This window comes from Abramis brama (genome assembly GCF_963993115.1).
Source record: "Abramis brama genome assembly, chromosome: 23".
NCBI lineage: Eukaryota > Metazoa > Chordata > Actinopteri > Cypriniformes > Leuciscidae > Abramis > Abramis brama.
Window position 1 is genome coordinate 18743986 of NC_139985.1, and position 17898 is coordinate 18761883.

At 38.7% G+C, this 17898-nt stretch overlaps 2 protein-coding genes and 1 long non-coding RNA gene across 4 annotated transcripts in view; all 3 read left to right on the top strand.

Annotated features, from left to right (window-relative positions):
• LOC311074271 (histone-binding protein RBBP7-like) overlaps positions 1 to 17898 on the top strand; it is a 268186-nt gene that overhangs the window by 228006 nt on the left and 22282 nt on the right. The gene's annotated exons all lie outside the window — the stretch shown is intronic.
• On the top strand, positions 652 to 11122 carry LOC311074273. Its single transcript, XR_014604267.1, has 3 exons — positions 652 to 1325; positions 8151 to 8245; positions 10735 to 11122. It is a non-coding gene; the product is annotated as an uncharacterized lncRNA (long non-coding RNA).
• On the top strand, positions 13967 to 16060 carry LOC311074547 (uncharacterized protein). 2 transcript variants are annotated; one of them, XM_084101259.1, is made up of 2 exons: positions 13967 to 14016; positions 15080 to 16060. In XM_084101259.1, exons 1-2 carry the CDS (start codon positions 13995 to 13997, stop codon positions 16030 to 16032), a joined length of 975 nt encoding a protein of 324 aa, XP_083957385.1. In that variant the 5' UTR covers positions 13967 to 13994; the 3' UTR covers positions 16033 to 16060. The 2 variants fall into 2 exon arrangements, 1 of the variants encoding a protein (XP_083957385.1); XR_014604314.1 differs by having other exon boundaries at positions 14009 to 14279.

Here is a 17898-nt window from a genome sequence, read left to right on the forward strand (position 1 = left end):
GTGGCTCGAGCCGCGCCTGAGAGACTGGTGTCTCACGCAGGCAGTGTGCAAACTCCAACCTGTTAACATGGGAGCCGAAATAAAAACGGCCATGCCACGCAGTCAGTGTGTCGCCGGCCTTATTCAAGCGCGAATGAGAACCGTTTCGCGGGGGATCCCAGATGTGAAAAAAACAACAACAAATATTCGAATGTCAAATTTTCAAATCGAATACCAACCCACCGAACGAATATTCGGGTCCAGCCCTGTAGCCTAGTTTCACGTTTAGTACATTTTGCTTACTACTTATTTAAAATAGTATAAAACTACTGTACATATGTAATTATAAACGTTTTCATTATGATATTATTAATTTTACTTTACTAAAAAGATCTGAGTTCTTCCTCCACTAAATTAAGATTAAAAATAGAAGAGTATTTAGAATATAATATAAAATGCAATGCAAACTAGTTTGGTTACAGCTCAAATTCTCACTCTATCATTCACCCTGCCTCCATTGCATATCTTTGTCACACAAGTGTTTGATCACCACATTTGAGTGATCATTGCAAAACGTTTATATATTTATTCTGTTTATACTGTGTATTCTATATGTACACAGGGTATCCGCGGGGTCTTGAAAAGTATTAAAAGCGCAGGGATTAAAGTTCTCCGTCGCTACGACGGATTTCCGTTAATTGCAGCAAGTCTATGACGGATTTCCGTCAATTACAGGGTTCCAGTCTGTCCTTAAAGTCTTCAATTTACTTTTCATAATTTTAAGGCCGTAAATAGGCTTTCATTTCTCAAATAGTGTAATAAATATCTTAATTTTAGTTTGAATAGGTCTTAAATTAAGGAAAGACGAGGTGTATTCACCCTGCTGAGGGGGATGTGATCAAAGCCTGGAGTGGAGCAAAAGCACGTTCCTCTCTCCACTCTAAGCACTGTGTAATCACTTCGCTCATGGTCCACTCCGGGTTTTCAATTACCGCTCACGGAAAGTGCATGTCAGGCTGACATGATCCTTGCTCCCCGCGCCCCCGCCCCTCCTTTTCCACTCTGCGTGCGTGTTTAGAGCATGTTATGTTATGAGAGGCGAATCATGACTACTTCAGAAAACCCAGCACAATTGGAACTACCAGGCAGGCAGTGACATAAGTGTACGCTGAAATAAAGTTTTTCACCTCAGAAAAACGGACTTTCTTGTCCTGTCAGCCGTTATCCTGTGCTCGGAGCGCACACTCACTTGCACGCGCTGTATCGCCTCACTGATCAAGTGCAAAAGAAACTACGAGCATGCAACGCCGTTACGTTGTAAATTACACGAAATAAAAGTAATGCAGGTATGATTCTCATTCTATTCACCAGGAGCAGTTTCCATGTTTCATTTAAAGTTATTGTTAATATTGTGTATTCACCATGGTAACTGTCGTTTCCATATTAACCCCAAAATGCCACTATTTTTCTTTGTGTTATTTTTTATATTTTTAAATGACTGTAGTGGCTCATACCAACATTGTATTAACAAAAACTAGTTTGGGACTGCTAATAATAATATTTTATTCATACGTTATGCTATGTCCTCTGTAGTGGACGCAAGGACTAAGTTGTTTAAAAAATAAAATGACATGAAATTATATGTATAGGCAAAAACAATAGGATTTTTTTTCAATCACCAATAAATTTTGGGGTTTCATTTTTTTTTAACCAGAATTTGTATAAAGATGATTCTCAACTATGTTATGAAAGAAATAATGGAATGAATTGATACACCATTTTACTTTATGCAATATGTGGGTAAAATGGCCATAAATTAATATTCCCATTCAATGCAATGTATATGTATACACTATATCTAATTTGCACATTGTGTTCTTGGAGTAACATTTAATGAAAAAAGAAGTGTAATAATTGGAGTAATAATTGGCAACATTTTAATAATAATATCTAATATTTCATAGGAATATTGATGTATAATTTATTTCCATATTCACTTGTGTGTCTCCCAATATGCCTGATAAACATGATTTAAGTCCTGATGTCCTCTACAGTGGACACGTTTGAAATCAATGCCCTGTTCTGTAACAGAAAATATTTTTTTTTATTTGAAACCCCTTAACATTTTCCTGAGATGTTGTTTTATGAAATACAATTTGAAAAGTAGTCCAGTTTAAATTATAATTACAATATATTATCATATTTCCATAAGAATGCTACATTTGATCACTAAATTAATGTCAGACATTTTTAAAGACTAAGCGAAGTTGTTTTCATGGTGAAACCTCCAAACATTTGGTGTCTCTGAAAAGCCCTGCTGAATGTGCTCTTTACAGGACACCCAGGTTGTGTCATGTGACATGTATGATGTCAGAGAAATTCACTAAAATATAATGTCCACTACAGTGGACAAAAGTCTACTCTTGGGTCCCAGGAGGATATTAGTATGCTCCCTGCCTGGTTTTCATAGATTAAAATAGCTTTTAAAATACGCCTACTGGCAATATTAAAGCGGTTAAAACGTCTCCCCTTAAAACGCTATTGGTCTCGACTATTTAAAAAGGTAAAAGAATATGACTTGCCCTAAAAAAAATTTCAGTCAGAAGAATTTTTTTCACTTTAATCCCTGGGGTGCGTTCGTAAATTGCCTCCGAGAGCACCAGAGCGGGCAGGCGGGCGGAAGTTCAAAAGCACAATGCAGGGCTCGCAAAATCGCCTGCCCGACGTCCCGGGGCTATTGTGTTTTCCAGTCGGGCTACCAAAATGCAAAGTCTTGTAATAATCAGATTCAGCGCGTTCTTCATCTTCAATCCGAAGCGGCGCCGAGCACGTCAGAAACAGAGAGGACAGAGTGTGTGTGTGTTCATCTGAGTCTCATTGGTCTGCGGTGCTCGTCAATGTCAGAATATTGAGATGACCAATCACAGGGATGCAAACAGCGCGCTTTTCGGCGCCTCCCGCTTTTTTCACGTCAGTTTGGGTGACTTGTGTGAATCGTGCAGATCCGAAGAGTTTTTTTTTAAGGAGGGAGGAGGGGGGGGGGGGGGGGGGGGGTTTGAGAGGGTCTGATTATAATTTAACCAACAGTAATTCTGGATTGCGTCCACCAACAAGTAAATAGGAAATAAGCGAATCAGAACACTGCGCGCCAAACCAGCAGTATGTGCGCAAGCGTGAACCACTAGTGTTTCTGTCTCACTCTGGATCTGCCACTGCATCACATTTCTCTCTGCGTGGCGTGGAGTGTCCGTTTTTATGTCAGCTCTCATGTTAACTGGTTAGAGCTTGTGTTAGAGCACAATGCCTGCGTGACACACACACTTCTCGAGCCGCGCCGAAACCGCGTGCTAGAAATAGAACCGCAACCGACGCCTATTTTTCACGCGACACGCAAGAGTGTTGGAAGTTTTCAGACAAAATAGAAGGCGCAAATACATATTAATAAATTACATTTTGACGCTTGAAAGTCTCTCGGTTTTGACAAATGCAAATATAATTGTAATTTAAAAAATAGGCCTAATTATCGATTTTCAAATATTGCCCCTGTCAATAGGCCTACAGAACGAAATATTCTGTAGCCTATTTTGCCGTCAATATTGCCGACGTTGTCTTTGCTGTATCAGGCTATATATATTATGTTTAACATCCAAATGTAGATGGTCTGTCCGACTCTGTCGGCGCACAGAGCCACGCAGTCGCAGACAGCACACGAAGTTCTTGAACACCGAATTCCCTTTTCTTTCTTATCTATTTGTGTTTGAACAGACATGTGCACGAAAAAATAAGCCAGTGTCCGTCTCAACCAGTTTCCCCGTAAACGCAGTCAAAATAAAACGGATGCGTGTCATTACCGGTATTAGATACGTGCATTCGTCTTAAAGGGACAGCACCCAATAAACCTGCAGCTGTTTGTGTCACCAAAGTTGATCAAACAACAAAAGAGAAAGAGAAAAATCACGTTTTGTCAAAAGATAAACTGTATTAATACTTAATACAGTTAATTTACCTGAAAAACATAAAGCACTGCTTTATTTCTCGTGTATTTGTGTTTTATTGTATTTATATTTGTATTTTGTTTATTACTTTCTATGCAGATGCACTAGGCCTAACCTACACAATTACCCCAATCATCCTAGAATTATTAATTCTTTACAAAAAGAGCTATTCAAATCATCAGGTGAAATTGTTTTCAGGAAGTAGCAGTAAAGCAAGAAGAAGAAGTGCAAGATAGTTTTTCTAAATTTCATTTGACTCTATGTGCCTATAGGGGTGGGTTGGGGATGGTGGCAATGTAGTATCTGGATATTTGCCGCGGGACGAGGGCTTCGATTACCTCTCTCTTTTTTGACCATACATGCGTTTGCACCCCTGCAATCAAATCAAAGTAGGCGGGCTTTATGTTCACAAGAAGCTGCTGAGCGCGAATTTGAGCAGAGCGACTCGACGCTTCAGTTTACGGTCAAGTGCGAGATAAGATGTAAGTAGCTAAACTAAACATTTCATATTTGACAGTTTTTTTAGGTCATAAATGTGAAACAAATGACAAAAATAATCAAGCAAATGAATATACTTTTGTCGAATTTCGCCATTTGGAACTGAAAATAGGCCTATGTAATGTGACTAATAATTAGTTTACTGTCATTGTGTGGGGACATTAGCATTAACAAAGCCGTTTTCATCATTGGCACAAGATTAATAATGAATGTGTACATGTTGAGAATTAATATACAATTTGTAGCCTTCAGTAAATTAAAAAAGTTCAGCTTTAGGTAGGGAGAAGAGATGGCAAGATGAGGAGACTGAGAGAAAAAGAAAGAGTGATGGATAAGAAGTGAGAGCAGGTATCATCTACTGCCTGCTGACATGGTTTTAAAGCTATTTCTTATCCTTGTTTGGCCTTCAAACGTCTTGAAATGGACATCCGAGAAATAAAAAATTTAAACCCCCTAATAACCTTAAATGTATGACCTCTTTGATTATAAAGCCCTGTCTACGGCCCTGTATTAGGAATAAGATCAATAATGAATGTGTACATATTGTGAATGAATTCAATAAACTTAGTTAGGCTACCTAGCTTTCCTAGTAGCTTTCAGTAAATGAAGCGTCTGAGAAAATGATTCATAAATCAACCTATCAGTTGACCCTTTGTTTACTTTTTTCACTGACAGACAAAAATGAAAAGCCTATATCAGTCAAAGCTCAGATTTAGGAGGGGAAGAGACAGAGCAAGAGAAAAACAAAGAGAATAGGAGTGTGATGCTGATGAGGAGAGAAAAATAATCAGCTGCCCACTTACATGGTTTTAAAGCTATTGTTATCCAATTTTTTTGGCCTTCAAAACATCTTAAAATGCACATATGTAGATCAGAGAAATCAAAATTTTCTCAGGGGTGCCCCCGAACCCCCCTAACTAGCATATCTCACATTCGGGACCTCAGTGATGAAAAAACCCTGCCATCTGCATGTTAATGAAACAAGTTAATAGTGAGCATTAAACCCTAAACTAAAGAGTTACTTATTATTTATTTTTTTATCATACCCTCATTGGGGGCTGAGCCACCGACACAGACTGATTCATGTTCCATACTGGTCACACAAATTTCAGTTCAGTTAGAACCAGATGCATATTTGTTGATATTTGTGTTTTGAAAAAGTTTTTTATTCATTGTGTTGACTCCTAACCAATATTCTACATTAAAAATGTAGTCTTTTTATATGGGCTAGTAAAATTCATTTCGGGCTACCAAAATCTGAGTGCCTACCCGAAGGGCTACCAGCGATTTTGAAATTTTGCGAGCCCTGCAATGTACGCTCTGGCGGTCCCAGTGCGTATTACGTAGTGCGTATAGTCTTTATCACAAACTAAAACTGTTAAGTTAAAAGTATCACTGATGTAAATTGTTACAGCTTGAAGTGGCGGTGAGGTATTAAAAAATATTGAGAAGGTCTTGAAAAAGTCTTGAAAAGGTATTAAAATTAACTTCAAGATTCCTGCATATACCCTGATACAGTACCCATCAAAAGTTTGTACACACCAATTGGAAAGTGTGTCCAAACTTGCTGTACTATAATACACATAAATAATATTGCTACTGTATTATAATATACACACAAATAATATCGGCCGATATATCGGTATCTGGCTTTTTTTTAATCGGTATCGGCATCGGCGCCCAAAAATCCATATCGGTCGGGCTCTAGTCTGAACCCGCTCCATCGGCAAACATGCGATATCGATCGCGAAGGATTATGCAGAGTTGACAGAAAAACGTTACACATTGCCGTATCAGATGAATACAACCAAGAATTAAAGTTTGGCAAACTAGCTGGCAGAGTGCCAAAACTTCGCCTTCAGCCCCGCCCTAAGCAACACATACGCGGTCGAGTCAACGCTGGACTAATGTCTATGGAGATATTTTGTCATGTCAAATGTATTAATAATGCCATCAGAATGCAACCAAAGCACATAAGTAGATGGCTATAAATAATTGTAAATCATACAAAATAAATGCCATGATCACTAGATTTTATACAGGTGTGTAGGCTACTATAATGATTTTGTTAATGGTGATCAGCAACTAAATATTGATAATGTGGAAGTTACTGCCTTTTGCCTTGGCATGACTTCTCACTTTTTGCTGACAATACAAAGGCAGAGTACAGTAACTTTAAAATAGTGGTCAAAAGTCAAGTTTGAGCTCAAGATTTTTTTATGTATATAATTTCCATTACTAAAACATCTATTTGCCAGATTTCCAGTGTCCTACCTATAATTAATTTGGCGGGACAACTAAAAATCTTTAAAGTCATTTTTCTCAGTTCCACACTCTAGCGACTTAAAGGGATAGTTCACTTTGAAATTAAATTTTGGTATGTTTTAGCTTACCTGAAGGGCATCCAAGATGTAGGTGTCTTTTTTTCCGCAGTAGTTTCAATTTTGATATTTTTAGGTCAAACCGTTCTTGTCTGACAGTCATATAATGCAGGTCGATGGTCCCTGTCTCAAAACACAAGCACAGAGTCCAAATTAAAACAATTCCCCATCGTCCAAATTAAACAATTCCCCATCGTAAGTACACATTGATGGCCTAAGACACGAAACGAGCGGTTTGTGTGAGAAACCGAACAGTATTTTTATCGTTTTTACCTCTTATAACACAACCACGTCGAAGTGATCTGAAGTCGCGGGCGCTTCCTGCTGTGTGACGTGTGCGCAGACTGGCGCATAGATATATATACTAGATTTCACCTTGGCTACGGCAGTTCATTGGAACGAATGTCTTTAATGCGACATCTAGTGTATATACATCTATGCACCAGTCTGCGCACACGTCACACAGCAGGAAGCGCCCGCGACTTCAGATCACTTCGACGTGGTTGTGTTATAAGAGGTAAAAACGATATAAATACTGTTCGGTTTCTCACACAAACCGCTCGTTTCGTGTCTTAGGCCATCAGTGTGTACTTACGATGGGGAATTGTTTAATTTGGACGATGGGGAATTGTTTTAATTTGGACTCTGTGCTTGTGTTTTGAGACAGGGACCATCGACCTGCATTATATGACTGTCAGACAAGAACGGTTTGACCTAAAAATATCAAAATTGAAACTACTGCGGAAAAAAAGACACCTACATCTTGGATGCCCTTCAGGTAAGCTAAAACATACCAAAATTTAATTTCAAAGTGAACTATCCCTTTAAGGTCTTTTGCCTTTGTAGGGCAGAACTGATGTTGATGTTGTTATGTTGTGTTTTGGCCTGAAGCGCCACCCTCCACCTATCTACCAATCACGAAGTCAGTAGTGTTTCGGCATCCGGGTTGCCAGCTCTGCTCTAGTTACCACAGCTGCAGCTCCTTGTAGCAGCCTACGTTCCTGCTGGATCCTGCAGCCTAACTGTACGTTCACACCGCCGCCGACTTGAGCTTCCAAAGTTACCGGAAGTCATTCATTCAGACGAAGTCCGTAGATAATACTAATCTGAGCAGTGCACTATTGTTGTAGAAATGTTGATGATGATTCAGGAAATGCACCAAGTGATGGTGAAAAACTGTAAGACATTCCTTTTCTGCTTGAAGGCTCAGCTGTTCTGGTCACTTAGTTGTATTGTTCAATAATCTTAACAATTAATGATTACTGATATTACTTGGTTGTCTTTTTTCTTTTGTCAGAGTTCTTACCAACAGAGTAATGGCAACAATGAACATGGACGGCTCAGGGGTGAAGAAGGCGTTTGGAAAAACACGGCTATGCCGTGTTATAATAGGTACTACATTACTTTTTTTATGATTAGATGATGTACTGTTGTATCTATCCAGTGTTACCCATTGTGCGGCAAACTTTTTAGCCATCACAGATGCACAGTGGAAATACTGTAGGGGTGTAACAATTAGAGCCCGACCGATATATCGGCGGGCCGATATTATCGGCCGATATTAGGCATTTTCCAAACTACCGGTATCGGCATTTATAATGTCCAATAAATGAATATTTAAAAAATAAAATAAAAGCAGCTAGGGCTGGACCCAAATATTCGTTCGGTGGGTTGGTATTCGATTTGAAAATTTGACATTTGAATATTCGTTTTCTTTTTCTTTTTTTTTGCACACCTGGGATCCCCCGCGAAACTGTTCTCATTCGCGCTTGAATAAGGCCGGCGGCGACACACTGACTGCGTGGCGTGAGCGTCTCAGCTGCGTGGCATGTCCGTTTTTATTTCAGCTCCCATGTTAACAGGTTGGAGTTTGCACACTGCCTGCGTGAGACACGCGTCTAAAATGCGGCTCAAGCCACGCGGAAAGGCTAGAGCGCAGAACAGCGGAGTTTGTATGGACCGAAGTGCATGCCTGAGCTTGTGTTTTGTGTTAAGCTGCGTTGCTTTGACATTGTAGAAAATAAAATAATAGTAGAAACAAAATGTATTAGCCTTTTTACCCCTTATTATCAATCTAAATTAATCTCGTTTTTAATTTAACTTAATTTCGTTTTTCTGTATTTAAATTTCGTTTTTCTTTATTTAAATTTCGTTTTTTCTTTATTTAAATTTCGTTTTCCTTTATTTAAATTTAGTTTTTCTTTATTTAAATTTCGTTTCTCTTTATTTAAATCTACCCTTTAAATCTTTCCCTTTACTGTGTCAGTAATTTGTTAGTCAGAACAATATTAGACTACCTTAAAAGTATTGCTTAATTTAACAGACGTGTGCGTTTTATATCACTGCAGTGTCCGTTCTCGGAGCATAATGGATAAGTTGGCATTGCTTTATTTCGTTTTCAAATACATTTAAGAGAAAAGACTTGTCAAGAAGCTTATTTTATTAATAATTTCATTTATATAACTTTTGGTTCATCTTTGTTTTTATTATTCGGGCAACAAGTTTGTTTTTGGACATTTGTTTTCTTTTTAAATTGCTGTTGGTCATTTGATTGACTGTTTAAAACACAATAGATATCATCAATGCACTTTTTGGATAAAACTGCGGTGTATTTTGGCCACGATCAATGCATTGTCACTTTAATTCAGTGTAAGCGGCGCAGCAAAAATAGACTCGGCGCCGAAACCCCCGCTGCACTGCTGTTCACGCGACGCTCCTGCTGGACGCTCACACGCTGCTCCTGCTCCCGGTGTGAATGCACTCATTGATTAACATGGACGCCGAAAAAAATACGCGCTGCTCACGCGCCAGCCCTGCCCGCGTGAGGTGCACCGCTTCCCGCTCGCGCTGTTCTGTAGTTTACTAAAAGTTTATTAATTCTGAATGTGTTGCGTCTCGCGTGTCCATCTATATTGCACCAAATGTGACACTACACTCCCTTGTGAAGTCGATTGGATGAACGGTTCTCGAAATAATCAAAATGCAAACGGACATTTGACAGACGCTTTTATCAAAAGCGACTTACATTGCATTTCAAGGTACACATTTACAATCTTATCAGTTCTTGCTTTGAACCCATGACCACACACACATGGAATGACCTTTGTCTTGTTTAATAATAATACAAATGTTGATGATAATAATCATCATCATTGATTTTTTTTAATTATTAGCCTACTGTCAATATTAATAATAATAGTTTTTTTGTTTTTTTTGTTCAAAGGTTGTTTTCATATCTTAAGTTTGTATTTTTATATATTATATTTATCAGAACTGTTCATGTTTTGTTACACGTTTCTGGATTTTTTTTAAAATATATATATCGGCCGATATATCGGAATATCGGATTTTTAAATCACCAAATATTTGTATCGGTATCGGCCTTAAAAATCCTTTATTGGTCGGGCTCTAGTAACAATTAATTGTGCAATTATTATGCTCAGTTTCTCAATAAATTACGGTCAAATGCTGCCACATCCAAGAGCCAGAGGATGCTCTCATGCATAAACTCAAAATATGCAGTTGTTTATCTACAAATTTTCAGACAATATTAAAAGCACAGGTTTTAAATGTGTGAATTATGTTATACCTATGCCACCATTGATGGGTAGCACTTATTATCAGTTTAATTTTTCATCTGAAAAACGAAAAGTTAGACATTGAAAAATTGGATTCAGTTTTTCTGTTTTCCTGCTGTTGCAGCTCACTTGAAAAGAATGGTGAGGAGGATCACTGAGCCACTAGATGGTTATCCATGCTTATTTAAAAAGTTAATTACTTTGTGGATTTACAGTACATGTACAAGTGATGCTTGCTGAAAAATGTATGCTGTATTTTAATGTCTTAAAATGAGTGCTAATTGTGGCTTTATATTCATTAAGGTGCTGTACAGCAGTCAAAACCTTCTGCGTCAGAGGCCGAAATAAAGAAATACATGGGCAGCTGTCTCCAGTCTGCTCCTGATAGATATGGGGGTATGGGACGGCTAAAGGGGAAATCAGCCGTTGAGGTCTGTTCAGACTCTGAATAAGTAGAATGCACCTATTGTTTATCTACAATGTTTCTGTTCATTAATTTGTTTATCTATGAAACAAATTACAAAACTGGTTTTATTTTAATTTAACTTGCTCTTTGTTTTTAAATGTCTTGAGAGCTTTGATGTAAAAACCTGTAATATGTAAAATGTTGTTGTGATGACACAAAATGTAATGCAGTTATCAATATATATATATATAAAACAGTGGATTTAATAAAACACGTCTTGCATTTAATACTGTTTTGTCATTATTCTTGTGGTCTAGAATAGGACATCAATGTGTTAAAAATGTTTAAAAAAAATGCAAATCAAATGAATGTCAAAACTTGACGTCAATTTAATGTCAAGTTTTGACATCGATTTGATTTGCATTTTTGACCAATTCTTTGATGACAATGTTTGACGTCAATTTGATGTCTATTTGACATCAATTGCCCGCTGGGAAGGTTAAATGCGTCAATCTGGTGCTCTTTGAGAGCTCAAAATTAAGAGCTTCAACGGGCTTCAACCCATGAACTGTGCTCAAAGAAAAAACATTGACTTGTACCTGGACATTGAAGGGGGCTCAAACATATTTTTTAGTTATGATATAGAGTTTCAGTCTACATTATCACTGGTGTTTTAGTATGCCAAACAATTAGTATAATAATATAATAATGATTTATATAATTATTCCTATATAAAATCCATATAGCCTAATAAATGAAAATGAATATTTCAAAAGTATATTTTACATTACACTATAGGAAAATTACAATACTTTTGTCCTAATGTCTTTACTTGCAAGAAATAAACCCTTTGATCGCATGAGCAAAGTGCACACTTTTCTTTAAATCACGCAGCACAGACATAATGCCTATATAGGATACTTAAAGTCTTGTGCTGTTTTATAAAGCACAAAACCATATCACGGTTTCGATTTTAGTTCGTTGGCAAAATATAACGCATTATATAATATATATATGACTTACAAATTGACATCAACTACGATGTTGTTGCATCATGCTGCTTGTAGTTTCTTTTGCGCTTTATTTATAATAAAGTGACAAAGCGCTCTGCCGCATTTGCGCGTGTAATTGAAGAGGACACGCAACGAGACTGGCGGGACAGGAAAGTACGTTTTTTTAGGTGAGAGACTTTTTATTTCGTAACAAGTTACAAATAACGTTAGAATAATGATACAGATCTGTATTATGCTATTGTATTTATAGTGTTGTAGTATACGTTTTATGAATCATTTTCTTAGACAAGTTAATTCACTCAAGGCTACCAGGAAAGCTGTAGCCTAAGTCGGTATTGACATCAGGAACCTTCTGCAAGCTTTGGAATTTGAAAACGACTGTTTTTAAATGTTAAAAGTAATTTTAAATAATATGCATTATAGACTAGGCCTACGTTTACCGCGGTGGAATTGGCAGACGTTCCCTTAAGCATTGTGCGCTGTGGAAACTCGTCAAAGCATTCTGATGTATAATTATGCAGCATTAATGCACAAATGATTTTGAATGAATATTTTCATCATGTCGATATGCAACGGTTACATAATGTTAAAACTAATCTTGCTATTGATATCTTTGTTAGACTACCAATCTGACTCATTTAACTTAGCCTACAATAGAGAGAACAAGGCTGGCACGAATCTCATGCTGGAAACTTTGATTAACAGCTGATATCATCATCATAACCTTAAATGCTAAATTCAATGTGCTTTACCTAGTATTGTTCTAACTTAGTTATGTTATGTAAGGACATAAGATCAGCAGATCTTTTACAGATTCTTAAATTTGTAACTCCACAGGGCCTTCATATTCACATAGGGCCCAACAGTAAGTTCCAGGGAGCCCTCATAGTCCAAGTGCCTTGTTTAAGAGGCCTTGTGTAGGCTATATGGTACACATATATTACAGAATTAATAAACATTTGTTTTCATTGTTAATGGGTTTTCTGAACCAAACTGGATTGCGTGGCCTTAAACCCCAGGGCCCCCCCGGGCTTCTGGTAGGCAAGGGCCCCTGGGCACTGGCCCCATAGTAATCCCGACACTGGCCCGGTCAGTAATCCATCCCTGATAAATATGCAGCTACACACACGTAGGGCCAGTTGATTTTCAATTAACATTTCATGTCGATATACAATGGTTGCATATTGTTAAAACTCATATAGCCTATAACAGTGGCTTATGGGTCAATGGAAAACAAATGTACTGCGAAAATCGTCTTTAACATTTAAAAACAGACATTTTCAAATTCCAAAGCTTGTATACTAGGCTATGTATACAATGTGTAGTCAGATAAAAATTAAGCCTATAATATGAACGCAAATGCGAAATTTCACGTTTTTTTAACAGGAAAAAATGCCAAGCTTATGCCATGTTAAGCTTTTTCTTTTTAACAGGCTCAGGAAGGGGAATGCCATTAACGTGAAACGCCGCGCGTCGCGTTCATAGGCTCTTGTCTGTATATAGTTTTCCTCCCATAGCGCATATTATAAAGAAAAAGCTTAACGTCAATGCAGTAATGACGGTGATATTTAAACTCAGTAGCCAATACATCAATCATATTGAGACTATAATCATCCCATACAAAACAGCTGATATAACAAATGTTGTATGTTTAAAATGCATGTCATACCTTCCGTCTTGTAACTTAACATCGTGTTTTTATAAGGTTATTTGCCGTTAGTTATTTAAAACGTGTCGCTTTGTGGTTGCCATGGTGACGCGTTAGAAGGAGTTTGGCGTTTATTTATTTTTTTGTTTATTATTTTATTTTTATTATTTTTATTATTATTGTTGCATTTCTGATGAGAGTTGTATTTTGTTCTTTTTGTATTGTTTTTTTAAACTCATTATTCCTCAAGCTGTGCCGCTACGGTGGCCCAGTAGTGCACAGCACAACGGAATAGCCACAACACAACGGATAGCCACAACACAACGGAAACAAGCCACAACACAACGGAATAGCCACAACACAACGGAAACAAGCCACAACACAACGGAATAGCCACAACACAACGGAAATGATCCCAACCACTAGGGGGCAGTGACGGCACTGAAAAGCCGATATTTCCTCAGGAGTCAAATCGGGACACGACAAGTCTGCAAACATGGCATCGACCAAGGACAAAGGTAAGATTGTAGCTGCGCATTGCTGCACCGCATTGAATAGACTTCCAGTCTATTTTTCAGCTGTGGCATGAGCTGCTCCGCGTGCCACCCTTCGCTCCGCGAGCAGTGTGTCCCAAACGTTACACCTGGGACACACTTTTCGTGGAGCGAAGCATGGTGCGCGCGGCGGCTGAAAAATAGACTGGAAGTCTAAAGCGGTGCAGCGAGACCAAAGCCATCTGCCAGGAGTGTATGCAAATCAACACTCTATCAAGCATACACGGGTAATGTTACTACTGTAACTAATATCATACTGTTGGCTGCCGTATAATACATAATTGTATCTTGCCACTTTTATACACATAGATTATGTAGCAAATATAACACTGCAGTGAGCAATTCTCCAGAAAAACTCTTAACATCAGAATTGAAAACCAAAACAAGCTTAGGGCTGGGTACCGACCGAATTGCCTCGATACTATCGAGTATCGAAAAATTACTTGTATTTCGGTACCAGATTTCGATACCTAAGTGAAGAGATACCTTGTTGATCACTCTGACAGTGTTTATATTGCAATAATGACCTACTGAATGTACACTGCCGTTCAAAAATGTGTTGGTTGTCTGAATTTTTTTTCAGTAAGGATGCATTAAAGTGATCAAATTATCTCAAGTCATCTTCATTTATATAGCGCTTTTAACAATGTAGATTGTTTCAAAGCAGCTTTACAGAGATAAACGTATAATTTAAGGTAACAGAGATTGTTTTGGCTTTGTAGCGGTTCTTTAAAGTTATTTTCGAGCTAAAGTTAGTTTTGATTGATTCGCTTCCATCGCAACGATCATTTGTTATTAAATTAGGGGCCGCTAAGACGACACCATTTTCTCTACAGACTTTAAACGCGAACCTGTGAGAAACGCTGATGGCGTTCACATGCACATCAAGAATTAATTCTATAGTTATGTGCGTTTGAATATATGTGCGCAGGTTTGTAATTCCCTACAGACCAAGTCTAAACAAAGTACAAGCTGCAAGAGATGTGTAGATAATTTAACTCTTACTGTTTTTAATTTTACGTTTCAGGATCCCTCCCTGACCCGCAAGTGTTGTCTCTTGGGAAAGGACTGAAAAACCTCAGGCCGCAACCACTAATATCCTCAGTGCTGCTTGGCTTGTCTCAACTCTCCATGGTCGACTCCAGGTTCGGACCTGTGCCGCGAGGTTCACCCCTGTCCTACCAGTGTCCTCCTGTGGTCAAACGCGGAAATTATGTCCAACACCCAGATACACCAACATTCCCTAAACTGCCTTTAGAGGGGTCAACATTTCCCACTACTTTTCCAAACTTTGACCCAAACTCCCAACAGTTTCTCCATTTGGACAGCTTAACTGTGACGCACGAGATGGCAGCTGAGAGAGAAGAGCAGACACGTGAACAGTCTGAGTGCCCATTATGGCAAGCCTTACGCAAGCCTAGAGTGACAGCTAGTAGGTTCTATGAGGTTAGCCATGTGAAAGGGCCATCTTCTGGTCAGACCCTGGCAGGGCGGATACTTAAGGGAGTAGGCCAAACTCCCGCCATGAAGAGGGGCCTTGAACGCGAGCCACAGGTGCTGGAACAATATTCAAAACATTTTAATGTAAATGTCTCACGCTGTGGATTTGTTATCCATCCTGATGCTCCTCACCTCGGGGCTAGCCCCGATGCAAGGGTATATGACCCTAGTGCAGTTCCCTGTTTTGGGCTTGCTGAAGTTAAATGCCCAGACATCTCTAACATTTCTGAGGCAGGACATGTAAAAATGGTGAATGGTCAGGCAAAACTGAAGCAGAATCATAAATACCACTGGCAGGTTCAAGGTCAATTGGCAGTAACTGGATTGAGTTGGTGCGATTTTATAACAGACACTGAGGGAGACTTCACCGTTGAAAGAGTCTGGAGGGATGATGAAATGATCAAAGAGATGAAAAAGAAGGTGGACCTGTACTTCTTTGGTACATATATGAATGTGTGTCTTCAACAGAAAGTGAAATGAACTGAATGAATAAAGGATTTTATTAATTACCTTTTTCTGAGTACATTATTTACAACATTATTATATATTTACATCATTTTGAATACTTTCAGGACAGACTGACCTGAATTGATTATAGATGAATGACTTCTTATTCAACTATATACATCTTGTTCAATTATATACATCTCATTCAATTATATACATCTTGTTCAATTATATACATCTCATTCAATATATACAATGTTTTCAGTATACAGTTAAATGCATGTGATCGGGGGAAACACTATTCAACAGGGATGTAGCCTTTTAAATCAAGTGGTCCCTGGAAGTTGGTCATCACACAGCAGACGGTCCACAGCTGGTTGACTGTCCCAGACAAGGTTAGAGGGACAGTGTGTTGCCAGATGCGGTATTCCTTGACTCTGCGTATTGCTCTTTCCACGAGGATTCGAAGTCGGGCGATTGTGTTTTTAGAGCATCCTCTTTGGTGAACTGCGCTGTGGTTAGAGATGAAATAAGTTAATTTCTATTAATTCAGTGAGTGCCTCAGCACTTTATAAACATTTGTCTGCACATCTTAATGATTATCATTTTGATCACAGTTTTAATTTGAAATGTTCATTCTTTTCATGTCTACCTGTCATCTTGAAGGGTGGTATAATCAGCGTTGCCCCACGGTCAGCTAGCAGCTTCTCGATGGTGAAACCCTTGTCTGCCATGCAGCCATCTCCTGGCTCCAGTAAGTCGAGCAGTCCACTTCGTTCAGTCAGCTCTCGGTCAGAGATGGAGCCGGTGAAGAGACTTGACACAAAAGTCACAGCACTACATGGGGCAATTCCAATTAATCCCTTCAAGGTTGTCGTGTTTTTGTACGATGAGAAAACCTCTGACTGGAGAGTGAGGGATGATGGATTCTGGCATCGCACCTCGGTGCAGTCGATGATTACCCGAACATCTGGACTGTACTGCACAAATTTGCTTGGCATGGTGTTCTTGACTTGCTATTTACTCATCCAGATGGGAAGGGAGCCAAGGAGCAGGTAAAGGTAGTTGGCCCACGTTATAACAACACGGGAGACAGTGGACACACTGACCTGAAACATGTCAGCCAGCACCTTCTCTTGCAGGCCTGCAGCAACTCGGCAGCAGAAAAGAAAAAACTCATCAACCAGTTGCAGTCTACGCGTTGGACTGGGAGAAAGGGGTTCAAATGTCTGTCCCTTTTTCTGAGCTTTCGACCAATAAACCACCATGGAGGCAGATGGTTGAATAGCCTCCCAGAAGTCACAAAAAACATATCTTGAAGTGAATCTTGTGTAAAAAAGGATGTCCTTGTCTGAGACACAAAATCGGTGAAAAAGCACTTGACTCACTTTCAGCTGTGACAGCTCTGTTGTCAGCTCCTTGACTTCGTCTTCCAATTGCTGTATGCGTGCAGCAGCAGCATCCAGTGCACCTGTATGAGATGAGAATGAGAGAAAAAAAATATTTATTTTGTCTTTGACTTGCATATTGGAAGTAGTTTGGACCTCTAAAGCAACATGAAATAGCTTTTTATAGCTCAATATTCACTTTTACGTTTAACCCTTGTGTGGTGTTCATATTTTTGTTATTCAGCCAGTGTTCGTGGGTCTGGTGGACCCACTTAATGTTTGGGTTTTTAATTCAACATAAAAATTTTATGTTAAAATACTCAACAGATGTTTACTTCATCCCAATTACAAGCAATATAAACTGCATATATGGTTAATATTTTCTCTTTACCTTTGTTAGATCACATTTAAGAATTAAAACTCTGTGCGGGAACGGCAGGGAAACACAAAACTCACTCTTGCACTCACACTTACACACACACTCTCATTCGCGCGCGCGCGCGCACACACA